Consider the following 27,473-nt stretch of genomic DNA (forward strand, 5'->3'; position numbering starts at 1 on the left):
AATAAGTCAGACAGAGAAAGACAAATACTATATATTTCACTCATATGTGGAATCTAAAAAATAATACAAATGAATGTATATGCAAAACAGAAACAGACTCACAGATATAGAAAACAAACTTATGGTTATCAAAGGGGAGAGGGAAGGGGGGAAAGACAAATTAAGGGTATGGGATTAACAGATACAAACTACTATATATAAAATAGGTAAGCAACAAGGATATACAGTATAGCACAGGAAACTATAACCATTATCTTCTAAAAACCTATGAAGGAATACAATATGTAAAAATACCGAATCACTATGCTCTACACTTCAAACTAACACAATATTATAAATCAACTATACTTAAATTAAAAAATAAAGCTATAGATAAATCCCACATAATAAAGGCACACAGTGTCTAAAGAAATATTAGCACATAGAACCCAACAATAATCAAATTGTATGAACATTAGATTTTACTCCAAGAATGTAAGGATATTCAATGTCAGGAAGTCTATTGACATAATCTATTTGTCCTCAACATATTAAAGGCCAAAATTCATATGATGCTAGAATGCTGAAAAGCCATTACTAATGAAAATTTTATGGCAAGGAGTAACAAAGGCCACTTATCAAGAACAAACAGCAAATGTTATTCTAAAAAGCAAAATATGAAGACTGTTTCAAGTAAAATCAATAAGATAAGAAAAAGAAATAACTGATTAAACATTGGAAAAGAGCTAGAATCTGTCTTATTTTGAATATGATTCAATACACATAGAGACTGCCATGTAAAATTATTAGAATTTATATGAGAATTCAGTAAGGTAGCTAGATTTGAGATGAATATACACAAACCAATAGCTTTTCTCTATTCTGGTACTTAACATCAAGAACATAGGAGAAAACATTTGATTAACAATAGCAACATAGGGCTTCCCTGGTGGCGCAGTGGTTAAGAATCCGCCTGCCAATGCAGGGGACACGGGTTCGTGCCCCGGTCCGGGAAGATCCCACATGCCGCGGAGCGGCTAGGCCCGTGAGCCACAACTACTGAGCCTGCACATCTGGAGCCTGTGCCCCGCAACAAGAGAGGCTGTGATAGTGAGAGGCCCGTGCACCGCGATGAAGAGTGGCCCCTGCTTGCCGCAACTGGAGAAAGCCCTTGCACAGAAACGAAGACCCAACACAGCCAAAAATAAATAAATAAATAAACCCAAAAAACAATAGCAACATATTTATAAAATGCATAGGGATAAATGTCATAATAAATTACTTACATTTATTATATTAATAAAATTTATGTATAAATTTAATGAAATTTAATGAAATAGATACTAATATATATGAGAATTTTATATGATGAATGTTTTTATTCAAATCAGTGGCAAAAGATGTATTGTTTGATAAACGGTGCCTTGCGATAGGCTATTGATCTGGATGGAAATAAAACTAGACAGATCCCACTCCCATACCATATACAAAAATAATTATCAGATGAATTGAAGCCATAAATGTAAAAAGCAAAACAGTAAAAGTCTTGCAAGAGAATCTGGGAGAATAAACAAACTTCATGTGCAGAAAACAAAGTCAACAGACAAACAATAAGTCTTTGGCGAAATTGCAATATACATTAGTATAGTAATGTAGTCTAACAAAGGGTTAACACTTATAAGAATAAAATAGTTCTCATAATCTAAAAAAAAAATGAAAGAGCCCAAAGAAAAATGGGCAAAACATGTGAATAGTCAAATCTCAAAATATAAACGCAGTAGTCAACAAGCATTTGAAAAGATGTTCAGCCTCATTAGAAATAAAAGGAATGCGATTATCGTAATGATGAACTATCACTCCATACCTACTAGATTGGCAAAAATTAAAAAACAAGGTAAAACTTATTGCTGATGTGAATGCAGGGAGAAGGGCACTCCTATATGTTGATGGTAGAAATGTTGAAGAGTTCTAGCCTTTTTGGAAATTAAAACTAAAAAGGAAATATTCCCTTCATTCCAGCAATATCCCTCTTGAGAATCTGTCCTATAGGAATAAAAGCATCAGTATGGGAAAAAAAAAAAAGCATCAGTATGTAATGATATAGAATATAATGGCCAAAAACCTGGAATAATAGGGAATTTTATTTAGCCATTAAAAAGATTGAAGTTATGCCAACTGACTTGGACAGAATTCTATTAGGTGTTAGTGAGTGAGAATACTGTATAATATCCCATTTTTGTAAAACAAACAATGACCAAGAAAACCTTTATTTGCATATATGTGCATACGTGCGTGTACATGAATATATATTACCATACTAGGGTTACCTGACTGGGGATAATCAAGAAGGGGGCTCAAGTAGAAGGAGAGTGGGGAGCAAAGCAAAAAGAACAGAAAAGATTGTAACGTATGTATGACATAACCATATTTAATATTTACATTACCATTATATATGTACTGGGTTTAAATCTTTATAATACACATTTAAAGAAAACAAAACAAAATTTAAAACAAATGACTTCAGCATTCAACTCAATAAGCAAAAAGTTAGATCAACTAAATGAACCAAAGGAAACTAGGAAGAAGAAATGAATTGATGAAAGTAAAAACAGAAATTGATAGAACCAAAAGATGGGTCCTGACAAAAGCGATAAAATCGAGAAACTTCCTGGAAATATTATTTATAAGAGAGGTAAAGAGAACATACACAAACTAAGAATGGAGATATAACCACAGACACAGAACAGTTTAACAATATCACAAGACTATTATGTAACTTGATACCAATACATTATCAAATCTAGGGATAACCGATTGCTTTCTAGGGAAATGTATATAACCAATATTGACTGAAGAAGAGGTAGAAAAATCTGAATAAATCAACGACCATAGATAATATTGGAAAGATTATTTAATACTACTCTCCCCAAATGCACCAGAACCCAGAAAAGATGAAAAGTTTCTGAACTCATGGCTAATACTATCCTTACAGCAAAATTGCGTGTAATATTGATGGGTCTTAGTGCCCTTCTCCCTGTGGAAGCTGGGGGGTAGGCTGAGGGAAGTTTCCTTCTGTCTCTTAGGCTGCTTGCCTCTTCGCCCTCACTCTACTCCACTCTCTAGCTTCCAGAGTGGCAGCATGTGACCAAGAGAAGCAATGGACAAAACAGCCAGAGTCACAGCCCCACCATCCTGACCGGCCCGTCTAGAACAGGCCTTTACCTTGTGTCCACGTGCAGCTCACTGAGCAGTTCACTTTGCATATAGTCCCAGGACAGTTCCACCGCGCCCAGGTAGTATCTTCTGATGGCACCAAAGCTGAAAGGCAAAAGGCACAGAAAGAAGCAGGTGGAGAGCTCTATTTGCATGGCTCTGATTGCTAGAAAATGTTCGACTGGAGAAACGAAAGATTAATTCTTCTCTAAAAATATCTTTGGCTCCCAGGAGGAAAAAGGTAAATTTTGTATGATTTAGTGAAAAGTCCCAAAATTTTCTCAAAGGACTTTAGGGAACTTGACTGGCTGGAGTGACAGCAGCATTAGCGCTCAGCAGTGACGGATAGGATTGCTTCCTTTTTGGCAGTGGGAAGCAGCCACAGGAAGAACTGAGTAGGAAAAGGGAGGCTGAGCCAAAGCTTAACCCGTTCACCCCTGAAAGCGGCAGGGGCACAAGAATGCTGCTTTGCTCAGAGCCTTTGAGGAAAGGAAAGAGGGGGCCGAAGGTGAAGAGGAGCTCCAATCTGTGTTAGTCCTAGCGCGCTCCGTCTTTCTTAGTAGCAGCAGCAGCAAGAGACGCCAAAGATGTTGTTGAAGCTTCTGGAATCCACCTGCACCAGCAAGAGTCACATTCTAATAGTCTCCCTGCTTCTGCCCTTGCCCCCCACAGACACCAATGAATGACCTTTAAAACCATAAAGCAGATCCAGTTACTTCTTTGCCCAGAAACCTCCGCTGGCTTCTGACCTCACTCAGAGTATAATCCTACACTTTGACCATGGCCTAGAGTCTTCCGCATGATCTGCATGTCCCTTCCCCCCACCTCCAAGGTTTCATCTCACTCCCGGCTACTGGCCTCCTTGCTCTTCCTTAAAACACCGAGCACACCCTTGCACCTGGACCTTAGCATCTGCCGTTTCCTCTACCTGAAACCCCTTTCCCCAGATCGCCACATGTTTCCACTCCCACATCTCCTGCAAGTCTTGGCTCAAATCTCACCTTCTAATGAGCTCAAATCTGGACCAGCGCCTTGACACTGTAAGCTCTCTATCCCCACCGGCACTACCGATATCTCTCTTGGCTTCATTTGCTTACAGAGCACTCATAACTACCCAGCATCCACGTGCCTATTTCCCTTGCATCGTTGCTACCTGATGCTTCTTAAGGTTGTTTACATTTGGCCTGAGTATAGGCTATATCTCCTTACATCAAAATATAGCCATGCTGAGCTCAAGCAGAGAACCTACTCAGTTTAATGTATATTAGGAGGCATGAGAGCCTCCCAAGGGCCTCAAAGTATAGGAGCTAATAAGAACCTTGATCAGGGTTTCTATAAGAAGTGTTACCACGGAGAGTCCACTTCTGCACGGATAGGAATGTGTTTGGGAGCCATTGGCAAGGTATTGTCCAGCTTGGAAACAATCAGGAAGAAGCCCCTTGGGTAAACATTTGCTGAAACCTCTCTGCCAGGCACAAGTTTGCAGAGATAATAGCTGGCATGTAATATATTCCAGGAACTGTTCTAAGCGCTTTCTAATGCAGCAAGCATTCTTGTCTTCATTGTACAGGTGATGAAACTGAAGCACAGAGAGGTTAGGCAACTTGGCCATGGTCACACAGTTTGTAAATTGTAGCATTCAAACCCATTTAATCTGGCTCCAGAAGTCTTGCTCCTAATCCTTTTGCTATACGTCCATGCTTCAGAGACGAATAAAATCCAATTTCTGTCTTCTGGGAGTCATGCTGCAGCGGCAGGGAGAAAAAGGTAGACACATAGTCACAATACAGAGTGATAATTCTCTGTCATGTGCTTTACACATTATGTGATTTAATCCTCACAATAAGACTGCAAAGTGAGTACAGATGAACCATCTGAGGGGCAGAGAGGTTAATGGTTTGCCAAAGAGCACACACCTACCCATTTGTCCTAACCAGACAGTGAGTGTCCTAGGCACTGGGTGCAGAGCAGTGAAAGAGAAACAACTGAGAGACCGTAAGCAATACCTGAAAGACAGGAAGACCTTACGTATGTTAGAAGGTGAAGTAAGTACTGTGCCCAAAAGGAAAGTAAGTAGGAGAAGGGGAAGGAGGGGTGTGCCAGGCCGCAATTTTAAATGAGGATGGTCCTGGAAGGCGTGCCTGAGAAGCTTACATGTTAGTAAAGGGTCTGTGGCTCATACACCGAGGGCTATAGGGAGCCATGGTAGGGTTCTGAGCAGGGGAGGGTCGTGAGCTCTGGCCGCAGCGGAGAGGATAGGCTTTAGTGGTACAAGGGTAGGAGCAGGTGACCTGTTAACTGAGGGCGAGAAACGACTGTGATTTGGGCTGGGACGGAAGCAGTGGAGGGGCGAGCAGGGCTGGATTCATTGTGAAGGTGGCGCTTCTGCTGGTTGCTGACGAACTGGGTTTGTGGGCTTTGAGAAAGAGGAGTTCAGAATAACAGCAAGGGTTTTGGAAAGGTGGCGTTGCCGTGAACTGAGACGGAGTAACAGCGAAAGCTGTCGCTTGGGGCTGGGGCGGGGAGGTGCGCCGCGGCACGTGGTTAAAGGGCTCGGCGGGCCCTGCGGGCAGCGAGCGCTTCCCTTTCCGAGCCCGTCTCGGTCACTGTGACTGCAAGCACTGATAAATACGTGCTCAATGTTGACATGAACAACCACTACAAGCCCGCTTTATTTTTAGTAAAGTAAGGAGTGGGGAAAGGCCGCACTGCGGTCGCGCACAGGGAACCCCCTCCCAGGCGAGCGGCGAGCTAGACTACGTGCAACGACGTAGCTCCTCCGCGAGAGGCCTTCCGCGCACGCGCGTCCCGACGCGCCTGGGGGACGGGGCCGCGGGGTTTGTGACCCCCCCCCCCCGGCGCCTTGTGAAGCGGCTGCGCGCGGGGAAGGGGATAGCCGCCCCGCGCCCCGCCCCGCCCCGCCCCGCCTCTTCCGCCGCCGCCGTGGGAATGGAAACATCTACCCCACGTGCCGGAAGCCAGCTAGCGCCGACGGCGGCGCGCCACTCCGCGTCCTACCGAGCCGAACCCCTACGGGTGTCATCGCGAGAGGAGCTCGCCGAAATGGCTGCAGCCAGTCAAGGTAAGGACGAGCGCGCGCGCCGGTGGCGCCGCGAGGAGCCGACTTCCCGGGCCCCGGAAGGGGACGGGCTCCGCGCCTCCCAGGCCCAGCAGCGCCCCTGGGGGGGCCTGAGCGCCGCAGGGGCGGGGAGGGCGCCCGGAGCTCGTCCGTGGCCCGGCCGCTCCCGAGGTCCGGCCAAGGTCAGTGGCCTGGCTGGAACCGAACTTGCCCTCGGTGTTGTCTCCGGCCGGGCTCCTCCGCCTTCCGGCCCCGCCCCCGACAGCCTCGGCCTGGAGACATTTTGTCCCTGTTCCCGGAAGCACTCTGGCACCTTGAGACTAACGCAGGTTCTTTGTCCCTTTGGACTGTCATTTCAAACACCCGGCCGGCATCTTTCCGCGTGCAGGCCGCCTCTACTTGCGCTATTGATGGTTTTGAAAGAGTACACGTGGTATGGTTCTTGGAAATCGCCTATTTAGTCCGCGCAGTGAAGGGAAGAGTCCGTGAAAAAAAAAAAGCCTGTAATAAAATACACAGTGGATCACGTCTTTCAGTTGTGCTTCTTATCCTACTTCTTTGAATGCTTCAGGCTATGTTCAGTTCAGTACTGGCTCACAGAACCATTATCAAAAACTCAATTTTATAAATTTAAGATTACATAAATTATGTTAAAAACAGTGAAAATGCTCAAAATTTATTACTTCCTTATTGTTTGCCATGTTTAGTTATTATCTGTACTCTTGAGGTTATGGACATCTGTTGTGTCTGTGTGGTGGAAATAACGTAGCGTGATAAGCCGCGTCTCTTGCCAGCTCTGCGTTCAGCGCTGTCACACTTCAGTGACGTCACACCCTGGATGTTGGTATACACTACTAGTCAGCCCTCCCCCCACCCCAGCGCGCTTGTGAAACGTTTACTTGGGGACTTCACTGGCGGTCCAGTGGTTACGCCTTCGCTTTCCAGTGCAGGGGGTGCAGGTTCCATCACTGATCGTGGAACTAAGGTCCCACGTGCCTCCCGGCCAAAAAGCCAAAGCATAAAACAGAAGCAATATTGTAACAAATTCAATAAAAACTTTGAAAATGGTCCAGATTTTAAAAAAATCTAAAAAAACCCAAACCGTTTACCAGCACACCTGAATTGAGGTGACTCAGGTGTTGGAATGCACAGTGGAATTATTTTCCTGCAGAGAAGACTGCCCTTATTTAGTTAAAATGTGTAGGTTGCTCAGATATTTGCACCTAGGAAATTGTTGGGAGAAACTTTGAGGCTGACATTAGGAATTTCAATCTTTATCATATTGATGATCACATAATACTGTAATCATTGCTTTCCTGGGCTCACAAGCAAGGCTGCTGACTGGTCGGCATAGTGCTTAGTAGTGTGTGTTGAATGACTGAGTGACCTTGGGTGAACTCAGTGTCTCTGATTTGATCCCTTTTGGCTGGAGCCCTCTATTGAGCTAAGGAGCTTGTTAAAATGACATTAAAACAAAACTCAAAACTCATTCTTGTTTACAGTGATGTTCTTTAACCCAGGGAGGGAGTTTCTTCTTCAACACAGCAGTAATGTTTTGTTGTTACGTTAGAACAAAAATTTTCATTTAACTACTTGTGAGGCCATAGAAGGCCCAGTTCCTTAAACATCCATATTTTGGTTTTGCTAAATTGGTATCTATGGTCCATCTTGAATTAATTCTTCAATTATATTTTGTGTATTGTGTAAAGTAGGGATTGAGGGTTTTTTTGTTTAGTACACATACCTAATAGTTCTAACACAATTTGTTGAAAGGACTTTCTTTCCCTATTGAATAACTTTGGTGCCATGTGAAAATCAAATGACTGTATGTGTAGATCTACTTCTAGACTCTATATTCTCTTCCACTGATATATTTTTATATGCTTAGGTCAGTTCTACACTGTGTCAAATAGGGTACTTTTATAAGTCTTGAAATTAGTTACCTGTGTGTTACTGTAGCTTTATAAGAAGTCTTGAAATTCTTTGAACTTTGTTGTTTTTTTCCCCACAGTTGTTTTGGCCACTGGTGGCACATTGTATTTTCCTAAGTGATTGCAGCAGTATCTCCCCATTCCACATGCGGTTTTTTTCCGTGTGACTTTGACACTCCTCCTGCTGAGTACTGGGGTCTATATTCCCTCTTGAATCTGAGTGGAAGTTTGTGACTGCTGCCACAGAATACAGTGGAAGCAACACTGCATGGCTTTGGAGGCTCGGTCTGAAATGGTAATATAGCTTCTGCTGAGCCCCTGAGTTTCCTCACTCTCTTACTCCCTTTCTTGGGACAGGCACCCTTGACCCTAGCCACCATGCTGTAAGGAAGCCCAAACTAACCCAGAGCAAGGCAGCCTGGATGTGTGAATGTAGTAGGTGATTCCAGACGCCTGCCTGTAATTCTTCCAGCTGAAGCCACAGACGTCATGCAACAGAGACGAGCTGTATCCTGTCTGAATTCCTGATCCATAGAGTCTGGGAGCATAGAAAGTGATTGTTTTGCTCTGTGAATGAAGTTTTGGGGTAATTTGTTGTACAGCCATAGTAACTGGAATACTACTCTAGGTCCTTTGTACTTCCATATACATCTTAGAGCCAGCTTCTCAATTTCTAGGTAAAAACTTACTTTTTGATTGAGATTGCAACTCTGCAGTGTTTCCTCATTTACAGTGTAGAGTTCTTTTGCCTCTTTCACTAAATTTATTTTCCCACACAGAGAGGGATTAGACATTTTGTTAACTCTCCCTTTTTGGGCAAATAAATCACCCTCTGAGCCTCTACTTCTTAATTACAAAATGGAGTTAATAAATAGTACCTTGTTCTGTACCTACTTTGTTCTGTGTATTTAATTATATATACATGTTTATTCCTTAACACAGTGCCTGGTAAATAGTAACAGCTCAATTAAACGTTACATCTTTTTTTTAATGTCTTTATTGGAGTATAATTGCTTTACAATGTGTTAGTTTCTGCCGTACAACAAAGTGAATCAGCTATACGTGTACATATATCCCCATATCCCCTCCTTCTTGAGCCTCCCTCCCACCCTCCCTATCCCACCCCTCTAGGTGGTCACAAAGCACCGAGCTGATCTCACTGTGCCACGCAGCTGCTTCCCACTAGCTAGCTATTTTACATTTGTAGTGTATATATGTCAGTGCTACTCTCCCACTTCATCCCAGCTTACCCTTCCCCCTCCCCGTGTCCTCAAGTCCGTTCTCTATCCTGCCCTGCCACTAGGTTCATCAGTACCATTTTTTTAGACTCCATATATGTGAGTTAGCATACGGTATTTGTTTTTCTCTTTCTGACTTACTTCACTCTGTGTGACAGACTCTAGGTCCATCCACCTCACTACAAATAACTCAATTTCGTTTCTTTTTATGGCTGAGTAATATTCCATTGTGTATATGTGCCACATCTTCTTTATCCCTTCATCTATTGATGGACACTTAGGTTGCTTCCATGTCCTGGCTACTGTAAATAGAGCTGCAGTGAACACTGTCGTACATGACTCTTTTTGAATTATGGTTTTCTCAGGGTTACCTCCTATCTTTATTATCACTGGAGATACACATAGTACTGAGGATTTGTGAATTTGTGGGCTATTGAATAGTATTGAGTTACTCCTGAAAAGGAGAGGCAAATGAAGAAAACTCATTTCATTTAGGATGCATTATTAAGTATTACTACCAGTTTTTCCTAGGTCCTTTTGGTTGTTTTTAAATTTCAGGGGAAAAACTAGAGTACAGATTCTAAATTGTCTAGGTTTTTTTCCTCTGAGATATTTGTTGATTTTAGTCTGATTTTCAAAAGTTGCTGGTCAGAATTTCAGAGTCAGTTTACTCTTTAAAATAGATTAATATTTCGATGTCCTTATTACAACTGTCTCTGTTTCCTTAAAAATTTCTTTATCTAGGTTAGGAATGTTAGTGATTTATTGTAAAAGTAACTTTTCTTATTCAGTATCTTAATTCTTGTAGGAAACTTTGAGGGAAATTTTGAGTCACTGGACCTTGCAGAACTTGCTAAAAAGCAGCCATGGTGGCGCAAGCTGTTTGGGCAGGAATCTGGGCCTTCAGCTGAAAAGTATAACGTGGCAACCCAGCTGTTAATTGGAGGTGTCACTGGATGGTAAGTGATGTAAAAGATGTCCAGTATCCTTTTTTGCATGACTCAGTGTTGAGGTTATAGGAACCTTCTCTTTTAACCAATGAAAATACATTGACTTGTGAAATTGATCACTTAATGAATAGTATACGTCTAAACATAATGTTAAAGTGCTATTTAATGGTTACACATAGTGAGTATTTACTACATGCCAGGTACTATTTTAGGTGTTTATATAGGTATCTCATTTCCTTCTCACAGCTCTGAAATTGTTATTGTTATTATCTATCCTCATTGAATAGAAACTAAGGCTTAGAAAGGTTTACTTGACCAGGGCCACATAGTAAGTGCTTTCTGTCACTATAGATCGCTTTGCATCTTCTAGAATTATATATAAATGGAATTATACAGTATGTATTCTTTTTTGTCTGGCTTCTTTCACTGAGCATACTAATTTCGAGGTTCATCTGTGCTGTTGTGTGTATCACTAGTTCATTGCTTTTTATTGCTGAGTAGTAGTCCGCTGTATGGATGAACTAGTTTGTTTATCCATTCCCCTTTGATGAATATTGGTTTGTTGGCACTTTTGGGCTAAAATGCTGTTAACATTTATGTACAAGCCTTTGTATGAACATATGCTTTCATTTCTTTTGGGTAAATATCTAGAAAGAGTTAGGCTGAGTCATAGTAGATGAATGTCTTAACTTTTTAAGAACCTGCCAAGCAGTTTTCTAAAGTATCGTCTTACATCTTACATCTCCCCTAGCAGTGTATGAGGGTTCCAGTTTCTCTACCTCCTCACTAACACTTGGCATAATGTCCTTTTTTTTTTGAAGTATAATTGATTTACAGTGTTATATTAGTTTCAGGTGTGCAGTGTAGTGATTCAGTATTTTTGCAGATTATACTCCATTAAAAGTTATTAAAAGATAATGGCTGTACTTCCCTGTGCTATACAATATATCCGTGTTGCTTATCTGTTTTATACATAGTAGTTTATAGTTCTTAATCCCCTACCCCTATCTTGCCCCTCCCCACTTCCCTCTGCCCACTGGTAAACACTATTTTGTTTTCTATATCTTTCAGTCTGTTTCTGGCATAATGTCTTTTTTTTTTTTTTTTTTTTTGGCTGTGTTGGGTCTTCGTTTCTGTGCGAGGGCTTTCTCTAGTTGTGGCAAGCGGGGGCCACTCTTCATCGCGGTGCGCGGGCCTCTCACTATCGCGGCCTCTCTCGTTGCGGAGCACGGGCTCCAGACGCGCAGGCTCAGTAGTTGTGGCGCACGGGCCCAGCTGCTCCGCGGCATGTGGGGTCTTCCCAGACCAGGGCTCGAACCCGTGTCCCCTGCATTGGCAGGCAGATTCTCAACCACTGCGCCACCAGGGAAGCCCCATAATGTCTTTTTGATTACAACCATCCTAGTGGCTGTGAAGTGATATCTCATTGTGGTTTTAATTTACATTTTCCTGATGAATAATGATGTTGAGTATCTTTTCATGAGCTTATTTTTGCTCTCCATATGTCTTTGGTGAGGTATCTGTTTAGATATTTTCTACATATTTTTACTGGGGAGTTGGTTTTCTCTCACTGCTGAGTTGTGAGAGTTCTTTATGTATTCTGGACACAAGTCTTAGATATGTGATTTGCAAATATATTCTTCTACTCTAGCTTATTATCTTGACAGTGTCTTTCAAAGAACAGAAGTTCTTAATCTTGAAATATAGTTTATCAACTGTCTGTTTTATAGCTCTAGCTTTTGGAGTCATGTCTGACAATATTTGCCTAATCCAGGGTCACCAAGATTTTCTTCTGGGCTTCCCTGGTGGCGCAGTGGTTGAGAGTCTGCCTGTCAATGCAGGGGACACGGGTTCGAGCCCTGGTCTGGGAAGATCCCACGTGCCGCGGAGCGACTGGGCCCGTGAGCCACAGCTGCTGGGCCTGCGCGTCTGGAGCCCGTGCTCCGCAACAAGAGAGGCCGCGATAGTGGGGGGCCCGCGCACCGCGATGAAGAGTGGCCCCCGCTCGCCGCAGCTAGAGAAAGCCCTCGCACAGAAACGAAGACCCAACGCAGCCAAAAATAAATAAATAAATAAATAAACTGAAAAAAAAAAAAAAGAACACATACCCAACTGTGTCAGGAACCCAAAAAAAAAAAAAAAAAAGATTTTCTTCTGTGTTTTCTATATGATATATAGGTTTAGATTTTTCATTTAGATCCATGATCCATTTTGATTTACTTACTGTATATGTTGTAAGGTAGGAATCCAAGGTCTTTTTTTTTGCATATGGATATCTGATTGTGCCCACATGATAATGTTGAAAGACTATACTCCTCTACACTGAATTGCCTTTGTACTTATGGTGAAAATCAATTGACTATATGTCTTCTTTGTTAAACTGATTTGTCTGTCTTGGTGCTAATATCACACCGTTTTGATTACTGTAACTTTATAATAAGTCATGAATCAGGTAGTGTAAATCTTACAACTCTGTTGCTTTTCAGAGTTGATTTGACTGTTCTAGGTACTTAGCATTTTCATATGAATTTTAGAATCAGCTTGCTGCCGATTTCTACAAAAACTCTGGTGAGATTTTGACTGGGATTGCATTGATCCGTAAACATGGTTTATCTCTCCATTTGACTGGGCCGTGCAGCTTACAGGATCTTAGTTCCCCGACTAGGGATTGAACGCACACCCTCAACAGTGAAAGCGCTGAGTCCTAACCACTGGACTACCAGGGAATTCCCTGTTTAGGTTTCTTTTAATTTCTCTCAACAATGCTATGTAGGTAGGTCTTTCACATCTTATATCAGATTTATCCCTAAATATTTCATATTTTTGATGTTATTGTAAATGCTATTACTTTTTAAATTTCACTTTCTCATTGTGCATTGCTTATATTATAGAAGTGCAATTGATTTTTGTATATTGATCCTGTATACTGCAATCTTGCCAAAGTCACTTACTAGTTTGCAGAGTTTGGGGGTCCCTAAGACTACCCTCATGTTTGATAATTCCCTAGGAGAATCCACAGAACTCACTGAGAGCTGGTATATTCATGGTTACGATTTTTTACAGCAAAAAGATACAGATTAAAATCAGCCAAGGGCTTCCCTGGTGGCGCAGTGGTTAAGAATCTGCCTTCCAATGCAGGGGACGTGGGTTTGAGCCCTGGTCTGGGAAGATCCCACATGCCGCGGAGCAACTAAGCCCGTGCACCGCAACTACTAGAGAGAAGCCCGTGTGCTGCAATGAAAGATCCCACATGCCACAATGAAAGATCCCAAGGGCCGCAACCAAGACCCAACACAACCGTAAATAAATAAATAAATAAATAAATAAATATTAAAAACAAAATCAGCCAAAGGAAGAGGCACATGGGGCAAAGTTCAGGAAAGTGGAGTCTATATGTTTAAAATGGGTTTCTTGGGACTTCCCTGGTGGTCCATTGGGTAAGACTCTGCGTTCCCAATGCAGGGGGCCCGGGTTCGATCCCTGGACGGGGAACTAGATCCTGCATGCATGCCACAGCTAAGAAGTTCACACTGCATGCCGCAACTAAGAGCCCACATGCTGCAACTAAGAAGTCTGCATGCCGCAACTAAAGATCCCACATGCTGCAACTAAACATGCTGCAATGAAGATCCCCAGTGCTGCAACTAAGACCTGGCGCAGCCAAGATAAATACATACATAAATATTTTTTTAAAAACAGTTCTTTAATATGGGTTTCTTATAGGCAGCATATAGGTGGGTCTTCCTTTTTTTAATCCAATTTTACAATCTTTTCATTTTAATTAGGGTGCTTAGACTATTTACCTTTAAGTTTATTTTTGTCATCATTGGGTTTAAATTTACCATCTGGGTGTTCTGTTCTTTATTTTCTTTTGGATCAAATATACGTGTGTGTAATAAAAATAGGTATAATGTGTATGTGTGTATAATATATATATATATTTTAAATTAAGGTGAAATTTACATAACATGAAACCAACCATCTTAAAGTGTACAATTCAGCGGCATTTAGTACATTCACACTTTCGTGTAACCACTGCCTCTCTTTAGGTTCAAAACATTTTCATCACCCCAAAATAAAACCCCATCCCCGCTGAGCAGTTACTCCCCATTCTCCCCTCTCCCCAGCCCCTGGCAACCATCTGTCTGCTTTCTGTTTCTATGGATTTACCTATTTTATATAAATAGAATCATACAATATGTGACCTTGTATGTCTGGCTTCTTTCACTGAGTATCATGTTTTGTTTTGGTTTGGTTTTTTGGGACCGCACCAAGTGGCATGCGGGAACTTAGTTCCCCGACCTGGGATTGAACCTGTGTCCCCTGCAGTGGAAGCAGGGTGTCTTAACCACTGGACCACCAGGGAAGCCCCCTGAGCATCGTGTTTTTGATGTTCATTCACATTGCAGTGTGTGTCAGGACTTCTTTCCTTGTTATGGCTACATCTCGCCAACACTTATTATTTTCATTAAAAAAAACATTATAGCCACCTTAGTGGGCATGACATGGGTGTGAAGTGGTGACTGACGATGTTGAGCATCTTTTCATGTGTTGGTTGGCCATCTGTACATCTGCTTTGGAGAAACTGAGTTGTTTGTCTTTCTGTTCTTGAGTTGTAAGAATTCTTTATATGTTTTTGATATCAGATTCTTACCAGACATGACTGCAGATATTTTCTTCTATTCTTTAAGTTGTCTATCCACTTTCTTGATAATGTCCTTTGATGGACAAAAGTTTTGAATTTTGATGAAGTCGAGTTTATTCGTTCTTTTTGGTTCTTTTGTTGCTTGAATCACATATTTTTCATAATTCTGTTTATGCCCCTTCTTGGTTTATTACCTATGTCTCTTAATTGTGTAATTTTAATGGTTGCTTTAGGTTTTATAGGATGTATCTTTTACTTATCACAGTCTATCGTCAAGAGATATACCACTTCATGTAGAGTGTAATGCTCTTGCAACAGTATACTTCTGGGACTTCCCTGGTGGCCCAGTGGTTAAGACTGCGCCTTCCAATGCAGGGGGTGTAGGTACAATCCCTGGTCAGGGAGCTAGGATCCCACATGCCTCACAGTCAAAAAACCAAAAACATAAAACAGAAGCAGTATTGTAACAAATTCAATAATGACTTCAAGAATGGTCCACATCAAAAAAATCTTAAAAAAAAAAAAGCAGTATACTTCCATTTTACCTTTTACCCTTGGTTTTCATTGTCATACATTTAACTTTTACATTTTTTTCATTAAATATTTAATTCTTATATTTTTAAATAATGAGAATGAAACCTTTCATATTTACCCTTATAGTTTATTTCTTGTGCTCATCATGCTTTTGTGTGTATGCAGATTTCCATCTGGTATCATTTTCCTCCACTTTTAACATTCTTTGTACTTTTGGGCTGCTGGTGATGATTTATTTTTCAGCTTTTGTATATCTGAGAAAGGTCTTCATTTCATCTTTGGTTTTTGAAAGATATTTTTACTGGGTATATAGAATTCTAGATTGACAGGGTTGTTTCTTCCCCCAGTACTTTAAAAATGTTCCATTATCTTTTGTCTTGCATTATTTTCTATGAGAAATGTGCTATCTCTGAATTTTATTCCTCTGTACCTAATATGTCCCTCCCCCCACCTTTCAGGCTGCTTTTAAGATATTTATCATTTGTTTTGTGCTTTGAGTTCATTAAGCTGTTTAGATCTATCAATTTACAGTTTTCATCAAATTTAGAATATTTTCTCATTATTCAAATATTTTCTATCCTTCAGCAGTTCTAGTTAGACATATTATTACACTGCTTGAAATCTTCCTGTAGTTCACTGACACTGTTTATTTTTTTTAACTTTTTATTTTGAGATAACTGTAGATTCACAGGTGCTTGTTAAAAATAATCCAGAGAGCCTGTGCACCACAACTACCGAGCCTGCGCTCTAGAGCCCGCATGCCACAACTACTGAAGCCTGCGCGCCTAGAGCCCGTGCTCGCCCACAAGAGAAGCCACCGCAATGAGAAGCCCGTGCACCGCAACGAAGAGTAGCCCCCGCTCGCTGCAACTAGAGAAAGCCCACATGCAGCAACGAAGACCCAACGCAGCCAAAAATAAATAAAAATAAACAAATACATTTTAAAAAATGCAAAAAAAAAAATCCAGAGAGCCCATCCTCCAGTTTTCCCCAGTGTATAACTATATTTCAATATTACAACCATGTTCATGTATTTTTCTGTTTCATTTTGATAGTTTTTATTGCTATGTCATGTTTACTAATCTTTACTTCTACAGTATCTAAACTGCTGTTAGTTCCATCAAGTACAGTGTTCATCTCAGACATATAGTTTTCATCTGTAGAAGTTTGATTTGTATCCTTTTAAAATATGTTCCTTGTCCCTACTTATTACGTGGAATCTTTCCTCCAGCTTCTTGAACATGGAATACAATCATAATAGCTTCTGATGTTTTGTCAGCATTCTGTCACTTGTGCCATTTCTAGGTTGCTTTCAGTTGACTTCGTTTTTCATCATTATGGGTCTGTTTTCCTGCTTTGCCCGCCTGGTAGTTTTTAATGGGATGACAGTATTGTGAATTTTACCTTATTGGGTGCTAGATATCTTTTTTATTCTTATATAATTGAGTCTTGATTCTTGTTCTGGGGCACATTTACACATGGCTTTAAAAAAATTCCACATGTGTTCTGTACCTTACTCTACAGAACTAATTTTAAAGATAAAAGAGACTGAGAAGAAAATTGCTGGAGTTTATATATACTTCATTTTTTTCTCCCACATTTCTTTGGAGGGGAAAAACACCTTTATCCATGTTAGGTTTTTGAAAAAAAGATCGGAGAAATAAGAACTAGTTAACGATCCAGTTGGTTGCCTTTATCATTAATGAATCTTAGCTGCAAAATGTCAGTTAATGCCTTCACGTCAGGGACTTAGGGCCAGTGGATACAGGGTACAGGCAGTTTACTTCAGCTTATAATCACATTTAAGAATTAAGATGAGTCCTAACGGTTTATTTACTAGTCCTATCACTTCTCCAGTTTAGGAGTCCCTTCTGAGATATACCTAGCTTTTGTTGAAAAACATTTAAAATCCTTGTGAGGTCCTCCATGCAATGTTTTATTGATATTGATATATTTTTTCTCCTACTGAAGTGTACCAAGCAGTAGGTGGTAGGAAATGAGGGCAGAGAGGTAAAGGGAGCCTAGATGTAAGTGTAGGGCTTTATACGCCATCTTCAGGGCAGAGTTTTCTGTTAAGAGCCACGTGGTAAGTGTTTTAGGCCTTGCCAGTCACGCGGCCTGAGTCGCACCTGCTCCGCTCCGCCGTCGTAGGGAGACAGCGGCTGTGGACAGTATGTTAGGAGTCGGTGTGGCCGTGCGCCTGTGAAACCTGACTTACAGACAGAGGCAGCAGGCCAGCTGGGCTCCCCCGCCGTGCTTTGTTTGCTGACCCTTGTTTTAGAAGGACCGCATGTTGAGAATAGACTCCCAGGGGCTAAATGGAGGCCAGGGGACCAGAGAAGAAGCTCTAACAATGCTCGTGTGTTTTGGATCATGATGCCGACCAGAGAAGATGGCACTGAGAGCCTGTCCCTCATCCCGTGCGGCCACTCTGGCCTCATACACAGTCACGTGTTTACTCGCTTCACCAAGAGTTCTCAGGGCTGCTCCCTGCCTGCCGCCATTTCTCTCCCATATCGCCGACTGGGGTCTCTGCTTTATCTTTTCCTTTGTTGATCCATTCTTCACAGTGTAGCCAGAGTCGTCTTTTCAAAACACGGCTTGGGAGTTTAAGGGATCTGCTCAAGACCACAAAATGAAGTGAGTAGTAGAGCCAAGATCTGAGTCAGGGTCTTTCTGAGGTCGGAGCCTCTGCCGTTCCCTCGTTCTGGAGGGTTCGGGCTTTATGCCTGGAGTAGGAAGGAGCTGGACCATCCCAAGGTAAGTAGGCTCTGAATGTTGTTAGAAGTCCATGCTTGTGTTTGTCTGACAGCTTGTTAACTTGATTTTTGTAGGTGCACTGGTTTCATATTCCAGAAGGTTGGAAGGTTGGCTGCCACAGCTCTGGGAGGTGGATTTTTCCTGCTTCAGGTCTGTATGTGGAGTGTTTCCCTGGCCGTCCTCACACACAGTCCGGGCTCTGTTACTTGAGACGGTTTCATGTACCATTTGAAATGCTAGTAACCTTTTGAGTCAGACTTCTTCAATTGCTAGGTGGATTACATTTTGTCATTTATAACATGGGGACACGTGCATATTCCTTACCATAGCTCCCTTCCAGGGTTTTCAAGACCACTTGAAATATGAAGCAAGTGTGATTTCAGAAATCCCAGGTGTGATGCAAGTGCCCTGTGATATGATTTATTCTTAGACACTAAGTCGATGAGAGACATGAGGGCTAAATGACACTGGTCAGATGGCCTCTGCTGGCCCTTGGCGTGGAGTTTGTTTTTGAACCACCGGCTGCCGGTTCCCTGAGGCTGCTGTGTACAGTTGGTTTGCAAACTTGAGTCCCCATTGGAATCACCTGGGAATTTTATAAAACACTGGTGCTTGGGGCCTGCCCCCCACCTCCGTGTGACTTCACGGGCGGGAGGCCTGCTTGGATGTCGGAGTATTTTTAAAGTTGCAGGTGGTTCTGAGGTGCAGCCAAGCCGGAGTGGCCAGACCCGCAGCTCTTTGTCTCCTCTCGAAGGTAGCAGCCCTCATTTTAGCGAGGTCGTCCCACGTTAGAATCACAATTTGAGTGAGTTTTCCAGATGCGTCAGGTGAAAACGAAGTGTGTGGAAGAGGCCAGAAGAGGCCCGCTCATGACTGGTGGGCCGGGGCGGGTGTGGTACAGCATCACTGCATCACAGATGCCCTCAAAACCCAATGCTTGGAATGACCATCTTTTTATCATCTCAGTTTCTGTGCGTCAGCAATTCGGGGAGGGGAGGGTGGGCGCTTGGGCTGGCAGCCTCAAGGGGTTCTAGCCAGAGGGGACTGGAGCTGGGTGAGCAGGGAGCTGGGGCGGGTCCAGGCCTCTCTTCCCTCCCTCCCTCGGGTCTCAGCTCCTCCTGCGGCCTCAGTGCTCCAAGCGCCCTTGTTTCAGAAACATGGTGAGAGCTGCCCGCCCGTTTCTGCCCAAGCCTGGGAACTCCGTAGCATGACTCCGGCAGCATCCTGCTTGTGACTAGCGAGGCTCCAGCAGCTGCCCCGGACCCGTCCCCTGTGTAGCTTCTTGGCTCCCTCCCTGTGGCTGTGAGCAGACAGGCCCCTCCTCACCCCTCCTGTTGCCTTCTGGGTTGCAGTCATCTTTCCTTCCTCGCACCCCTTCAGATGCAAGTGCGGTGACAGCTCTCTTGCACTAGACCCACAGTCCTGTTCTGTCCCTGTGGTTTCCCTGAGTATCTTCATATTGCTTTGAAATGCCTTAAGCTGAGTGCACCCTCTGTTTCTTTTGGGGGTTCTGACTGACAGAAGTAATGGGCATTAGAATAATCTCCAGGAAGGACCCTCGCACTGGGATTCTGGTATTGCTTGGGTCAGATGTGCAAGGAGTGCAGTGACAGGTGGGACATGGGGGTCTGTGCTGTGCATGTGCCCTGTCACCAGGGTAGTCACGAGGTTGGGAGATCAGGGCTGTGGTTTGACATAAGGATCCAGTTTCCTTTCTTTCATCCGGATTATTGTCCCAGCAGCATTTAGTGAATGTCTTCCTTTTCTCAATATTTGTACCGTTGCCTTTATCATATATCAAAGTTCATATATGTGTGGCTCTGACTCTACTTTCTGTATCCACTGAGCCTTGATCGTTGGCAAGACAAGTTCCTCCACATATTCTTCAGGATCGTTGTGGCTGCTTTTGTACTTTTGCTTCTCCATCTAAATTTTAGAACAGGCTTGTCAATTCCTTTCAAAGATTCTGTTTAAATTTTGATTGGGGGACTTCCCTGGCCGTCCAGTGGTTATGACTCCGTCCACGCTGCCATTGCAGGGGGCGCAGGTTCGATCCCTGGTCGGGGAACTAAGATCCCGTGTGCCGCATGGTGCACCCAAAAAGAGGGGAAAAAAAGAGTGAGAAGAAAAATGTTTGACTGGAATTGCATGGGAACCATATAGATAAATTGGGGGAGAATTAATATCTTTTATGATATTGTATCATCTAGCTGTGAACACAGGCTTTCTCTCCATTTATTTAGGTCTTCTTTAATGTGTTTGCCTAGACTTTTGTTATTTTTTCCATATAGATCTTGTCCATCTGTGGTTCAGTTTTATCCCGAGATACCTTATAAGAGCTTTAGTTGCTCTTGTGCTTTTCCCCAGGCATTCACCCTGAGCCCTAAAGCTGTCTCCCAGTTGGACTCAGAGTGATACAACTACTGATGTAGAACATCTTTTCATGTGTTTATTTACTGTCCAGATCTCCTTTTTGGTGAAGTATCTATTCAGGTCTTTTGCCCTCTTTTAAATTGGGTTGTCTGTTTCTGTACTTTTTATTCTGTCCTATTAATCTGTGTGTCTTCTCCAATACCACACTGTCTTGATTGCTGTAAAATCAGGTAGTGTGATCCCTCCAACTCTGTTCTTTTTCAAAATCGTTTTGGCTGTTCTAGTTCCTTTGTCTTTTCATACACATTTTAGAACCAGCTTGTTTACATATCTATAAAACATCTTGCTGGGATTGGGATTGCAATAACTCTGGCTTAATCATTTCTCTTTGAGTTCTTTCTTCAACAGACATTTTGTAGTTTTCAGTGTACAGATCCTATATGATTTTTGTTTAGATTTGTACCTAGTATTCGATTATTTTGCAGCTATTGTAAAATCATAAATTTCATTTCCATTTCCAATTCAAATTGCTAGCGTATAGAAATACAATTTATTTTGTGTGTTTATCTTGTAGTGTACAGCCTTGCTAAACTCGCTTTTTGTGTGTAGGAGCTTTTGTTTGTTTTTTGTTGGATTCTTTGAAATTATGTAGACAAACATGTCTACAAATCGTGACATTTTGACTTCTTCCTTTCTGATCTGGACGCCTCTTACCTTATGTTCTTCCTTGTTGCACTATGACTTCATTTCCAGCACAGTGTTGAATAGGAATAGAGACAGTAGACATCCTTGCCTTTTTGTTAACATTGGATGAAAGTGTTCAGTCCTTCACCAGTAAGTATGATTGACGTTAGCTGTATGTTTATAGATGCTCTTTATCAAGTTGAGGAAGTTCTCCCTGTTTCTGTTTTTCCAAGAGCTTTTACAGGAATGTGTGTTGAATTTTGCCAGAATGTTTCTGAGTCCTGCCTGAAGTCTAGGCCAGGTGATACCTTAGGAAATATGGGAAGTACACGGCTCTGGGCTTCTCCAGTCAGAGGCTCTTGTTTTCTTCCGAGCCCCCAAGTAGCTGTTCAATGTACTTCGTCCTGTGGGAGAGACAGGGTGGAGTGACAGAATCGGAACTTGGATGTCGTGTACGACTTTTGAGATCCAGCTGTGTTGCTGCTACAAGTAGTCTGTTCTTTTTAGTGCTGAGCAACATCTTGTTGTGTAAACATAACACAATTTGCTTATTCATGCATGTGCGGATGGACATTTGGTTTATTTCCAGTAAAGCTGCTGTGACAAGAGCTGCCATTCTGGGTATAGCATAATGGCACGTGCAGTTTCAGTGTTGGCAGATGGTGCCAAACCGCTCCCCTAAAAGGCTGCTGGTAGACGCCCTCAGTAAGGGTGTGATAGGAGTGTCCATTTCCCACCTCCTTACCAACACTGTATATTTTCAGTATTTTAATCATCTCCAATCTGATTTAAAAAAGTACAGTAACTCATTAATTTTATAGAGATGGGTAAGAGTATAGATAAAGCGGAAGGATCGCCAGCAGTCATCGAAGGGCAGCGTGCGGACTTCCGTCGGCAGGCACAGGGCCTCGCACATAGGGTGGATGCTGAGTGGCTGTGGGGCGGATGTCGCTGTAATACAAAAAGCTGGACGGCAAATACCTCCAAAGATAGAGACTCAGAAGGGTTTTTGGTAACATATTCCAGTGATTGATCCTGCATTTCTCCTTTCTTGCTGTCGTTTCTGAAACGGAAGCTTGCGAACCACACTGGCTACATCAGAGTAGACTGGCGGCGGGTGGAGGAGGACGTGCAGAAAGCCCGGGAGCAGCTGAGGATCCGCCGGACGCCCGCGGGGGCCACGGGCAGAGCGCAGGGGGTGAGGCGCGCCACACGCCAGCCTCAGCGGCACTTTAAAAGGTTAAACCCACAAGGACCAGTAGCTTCGGTGACTTTTACTGCAGGCACACGCCTCGAACAGGTTCCTGGTGGGACGGGAGCAGCAAGCGAGGAGGAGGAGGGTGTAGCTTTTACAGCCACGCTGATCGTTTCGAGTCGTGTTTTTGTCTCCACGCACACACATCTCTGAAATGTCCAGAATGTGTAGCCCAGGGGTTCACAAGCTTTTTTTGTAAAGGGCCAGATGGTACATGTTTTCAGCTTTGTAGGCATCGTGATCTCTGTCACAACTACTGAACTCCACTGTGTAGCGTGAAAACAGCCATAGACGATGGGTAGGCAGGTGGGTGTGGCTGCGTTGCAATGAAAGTTTATTTAAAAATAGGTGACTGGCTGGATCTGGCCCACGGGCTGTAGTTTGCTAACCTCTGATCTAAGGCATAAAATCAGGTCAGATTATACTGGAGGGACAGCGTCAGTCGCTGTTAGACTGAGGAACAAGTCCTGAGAGCACGTGAGGGGATTAAGAAGAGACGGGGTCAGGAGCGTGGTGTACAAGCACACACACACTTTATTTCCCATCAAAACTCTTTTTATAGATTGCAGTAGGCAATACATGTTTTTGTTAAAATCACAAGACAGAATCATCAGACAGTATTTCCTTAATGTTGAAGTTATAGTACAAAACATTCCGCGAACCAGAATATAAACATGCGTGAGAACAGACTGTGATTACCAAAATATGCCAAGGACAAACTATAGTTAGAGAAACCACAAGCAACCTCACGGGCCAAGACTCATATCTTCTCTAATAACTCTTTCGGTCCTGTCAGGAATTAAGCAGGACTTTGCCATGCTTTAAGCTGCAAGGACTGTGTCAGCTTGCAGCTGGTTCCCGACAAGACAGGAGAAGGGCTTCTTTTTTAAAAGGACGTATTTTGTTACTTCTTTATTACCTTTGGAAAAATGTCAAATGTCCCAAACATATAAGTGCACTTAACCGGGGAGAAATAAACCAGGATCAAGGTGTCAGGAAGGTGCCTGGTTAAACCTACAAGGACCAAGAGAACAGGAAGGGAATACCAGGAGACAAGAAATATTAGCAAATGTTTGAAAGTTGGAAAGCAGATAGATGAGTGGTAGATAACTTAGCAGAGGGACTTCCCTGGTCCGGTGGCTAAGACTCCGCGCTCCCAGTGCAGGGGGCCTGGGTCCAATCCCTGGTCAGGGAACTAGATCCCGCATGCCGCAACTAACACCTGCGTGCAGCCAAATAAATAAATATTTTTTTAAAAAAAATGACATTCCCTTTAAAGAAGAAAAAAAGAAAAAGACGATTCTGTGTAGTGGCGAGTGCTCAGCCAAAGGTGTCCATTGCCAGAATACTACTCAGCCATATAAAAGAAGGAAATTTTGCCATTTGCAGCAACATGGATGGACCTAGAGATTATCATACTGAGTGAAATAAGTCAGAGAAAGACAAACACCATATGATATCACTTATATGTGGAATCTAAAATACGACACAAATGAATCTATGAAACAGAAGCAGACTCCCAGACATAGAGAACAGGGTTGTGGTTGCCAAGGGGGAGGGGGTGGGGAGGGATGGAAGGACTGGGAGTCTGGGGTCAGCAGATGCAAACTATTATCTAGAGGACGGATAAACAACAAGGTCCTACTGTAGAGCACAGGGAACTATACTCAATATCCTGTGATAAACCATCATGGGAAAGAATATTGAAAAGATCGCATATATATGTAGAACGGAATCAGTTTGCTGCGCAGCAGAAATAAACACAACATTGTAAATCAACTACACTTCAATGAAAAAATGAGCACATCTTACTTTATGTAAATTATACCTCAATAAAGTGTAGTAAGATGGAAAAGTTCAAAAAGAAGAACAAAAAACCCCTCAAATAAATAAATTTCTTATAAAAAAAGCTGTCCATTGCCCAGAGTGGAACGTGGCATTTGTGCACTTAGATAAGTCCCTCCCGCTTCCTCCCTTCCTTCCATCCCTCCTCAAGCTCAAGGTTATGAAACTTAACACTTTTTTCACTTCAAAAATTTTTTTATTTTTCAGACATTTACAAAAGTAATACATGATTGTTGAAAACTTCTTTAGTGATACAGGAATGAATATAATAAAAAGTATAAGGTTAACGTTTGATTAGACCCGACCGTTGCCTTACAGTGGGCACTTATTATAAACTACCCAGAAGGTTTGGAATTGGTTCCTTCCACAAATGTTTGTAGTATCCCTCTTTGTGGCCTGGCCCCCACAGGCCCCAGGGAGAGTGGCTGGTTCCCCCTGAGAGCCCGTAGTCGTATTTGGGGAGCAGGAAATGAAAATGTTCGGGTCAGTGTTTAGCAGCAAGGAGGCCATTGGTGATTTCTGCGAGAACAGTTACAGTCAGGTGGTGGAGTTGAGAGCCAAGGTTGAGCAAGTTGAGGAATGAGTAAAGATGATGAATGAAAGAAGTGATGTCAGGAAATTGTATGATTTTTTTTCATTCCCCCTGAGGGCAGACGGCAAGAGACAATGCGTCAAATAGGGAAATATAGTTCCAGTCAAGTCGGGGAGGAGTGAAGACACAGGCACAGTGGGAATGAGGGGGCTCGAGGGTCCCAGGAGGCTGGGTGGTGGAGTGGGAAAGGTCGGGGTGGGGTTAGGGAGATGAACCCCTGTACTTAAGTCCAGGAAACCAGTAGGCCAGGCTACAGGGTGTATTCCCCTCGTGAATACTTTTCTATGGTAGCACTTGGGAGAAAGTTCCCTCTGGGTTGGAGGTCGATAGAGCACATGCGTGGGAAGCTGTAGGAATGTGAGAAAATAAAGTTTCAGAGGAGGGTGTACGGATAGATGGACAGACGCGTGGGCGGGAGCAACGTGTGGACAGGTTTGGAGGAGAGACCAGTTTACTGAATGTGGTGCCTTCTCTCTTTGCAAAGTCCCGTCTGAAAAGCATCCCTTGAATGTGATCGCTGCGCTAGCACCCCGCCACTACCTTATCCAAAGACACGTCATCTCACCTTCTGATCTGCGTCCTGCTTCCTAGTAATATCCTCAGCAAAGTAATCCATTGTGCTGTCTTCTGTTCCTAGGTGGTGTCATTTGTGAAGAAGAATGTTCTAGTGACTGGTGGATTTTTCGGAGGCTTTCTGCTTGGTATGGCGTCCTAAAGAGGATGACTTCACTTCCTTATTCCTGGTTTTTCCAGCCAGCAGCCTCTTCACTGCATCGTAGGATAGCAAGTCTCTCCTCTGGGTCCTCTTCTCCCTCTTCTCCCAGGCCTTCCTCCCTGCCATGGCGTATCTGAATGGCTTCTGTAGGCATCTGTTGGTACAAGGGGACAACGGCCCCACCATGACCTTGACGGCAACGGAAGAGACAGTGGACGTTAACTCTTCTCCCAGCACACTCCCCCCTTGACTAATCTGTAGGTCAGCAAGAACATTCCTTTCTCCCCTATGTAAGATACTTACCAGAACATGGTACAAGATGGCTCACCATGGAGCATGAGTGGATCCTCAAAGGTTGTCCCAAACTTGATTTGGAAAAGAAATAACAAGCATATAAGATACCTTACTATGTTCTGCATGGAAAGGAACTGAATACATTTGCTTTTAAGCATGAAAGGTTTTGGTATCTTGGCGTCTACTTTCTTTTGTAGTAGATTTTAGGTTACAGAACGAGAACTACTTGTACTGGCTCTAATTATCCTGACAAAATGGGGCGTGTGCACTACAGTTGAAAAACCTGCATATGGAATGAACTTGTACTAAAGATACATATGCTGAGCGGAAGGTATTGTGTTTGGTGGGAAGGTCTTTAGGGAAACCAACCAATAGATACACTTAGGATGGTCACTTAGAGGCATTCAGGTATTATCTAGGGATGTTTTCCATCATACAGGATAATGCATCTCATGATGGTTTCCAAAGGATTTATTTATGGTAAAATAAGTGACTTTAGGTGGAAGAGGGAAGAAGCTCTTGGATTTTTATTTAATAGAAAAGGTTTTGAGCTTTGAAATGTGGAATATTCTTTACCTCTTGTCAAAACATCAGGGGTAGCCGTAGCTCCTCTGTGCCAATTCTACTATTTAACCAGTTAGTATGAAATATATAACATTTGAACCAGAGTTTTTAAATGGTGACATTCCAAGCATTAAGAATTGAGAACAGTAGCAATAGCAACAGCACATGTGAAATAAATTATTTCTATCATCAAAGGTAATCTGCTGTCTCAGGATGACCCCAACTCTTAGAATTTTTCTTTAAAATAAAAGTTTATAGATATACCCATGCTTAGAAACTTAACACATTTTTCTGTAATGGCCTTCTATTGTACCATCTAGAATATCCACTGCAGGAAGGCAAGGCTTGTGTCTTCACCATTATATCCATGGAGCCAAACACTTAATAAGTACTCAGTATCTGTTGAATATATGAATAATGAGCTCATAGAAAAGTATCTGGAAAAGGCACTGATCCACAGGATTTGTGAGACTTCATGAGTTCTGAAAATTCGGAAAACTTGGAATAAACTTCTTAAACTTGCAGGTGATCCCTTGCAAAACGTGTGTTTTTAAGGCCTTCCTTTTAAAATGTTTGCCTTTTAACTTACCTTGGGAATGATGTATTGAATTTGGAAATTGTAGCTACTAGTGGATGTGTGGAATTTTTTAGAATTCATCCATTTGCATTTTTCTCCTTATGTTATGGTACTATTTTAAGGCAACATTAAGTTGTCTTGCTTGTAACATGTATGAATTATATACAAATCATAACGGTATGAGCCACATTGTTCCATATTTTTATAGAAGAACTCAAAATTTTTTTTCACTTTTTATTTTGGAA

General features: G+C 42.5%; 2 protein-coding genes across 6 annotated transcripts in view; one reads left to right on the forward strand and one right to left on the reverse strand.

The window, feature by feature from the left end:
- The window catches only part of F8 (coagulation factor VIII), a 124,729-nt gene extending 118,734 nt beyond the window's left edge, over nucleotides 1-5,995 (reverse strand). For 3 of the 5 annotated variants that reach the window (XM_082376400.1, XM_082376402.1, XM_082376403.1), the window contains exon 1: nucleotides 3,202-5,995. In XM_082376400.1, the coding sequence (XP_082232526.1) occupies nucleotides 3,202-3,347 (146 nt within the window). In that variant the 5' untranslated portion in view covers nucleotides 3,348-5,995. The remainder of the gene's footprint in view (nucleotides 1-3,201) is intronic. The other 2 variants (XM_082376401.1, XM_082376404.1) reach the window with 2 other exon arrangements.
- A 116-nt stretch (nucleotides 5,996-6,111) lies between these two features.
- Nucleotides 6,112-27,180, forward strand: FUNDC2 (FUN14 domain containing 2). Its single transcript, XM_082376445.1, has 5 exons — nucleotides 6,112-6,274; nucleotides 10,249-10,399; nucleotides 18,404-18,479; nucleotides 22,462-22,584; nucleotides 25,716-27,180. The coding sequence occupies exons 1-5, from the start codon at nucleotides 6,142-6,144 to the stop codon at nucleotides 25,791-25,793; spliced, it is 561 nt and encodes a 186-aa protein (XP_082232571.1). The 5' UTR covers nucleotides 6,112-6,141; the 3' UTR covers nucleotides 25,794-27,180.
- Nucleotides 27,181-27,473: the final 293 nt, after the last annotated feature.

The sequence above is a fragment of the Balaenoptera borealis genome (genome assembly GCF_965194805.1).
Source record: "Balaenoptera borealis genome assembly, chromosome: X".
Lineage (NCBI taxonomy): Eukaryota > Metazoa > Chordata > Mammalia > Artiodactyla > Balaenopteridae > Balaenoptera > Balaenoptera borealis.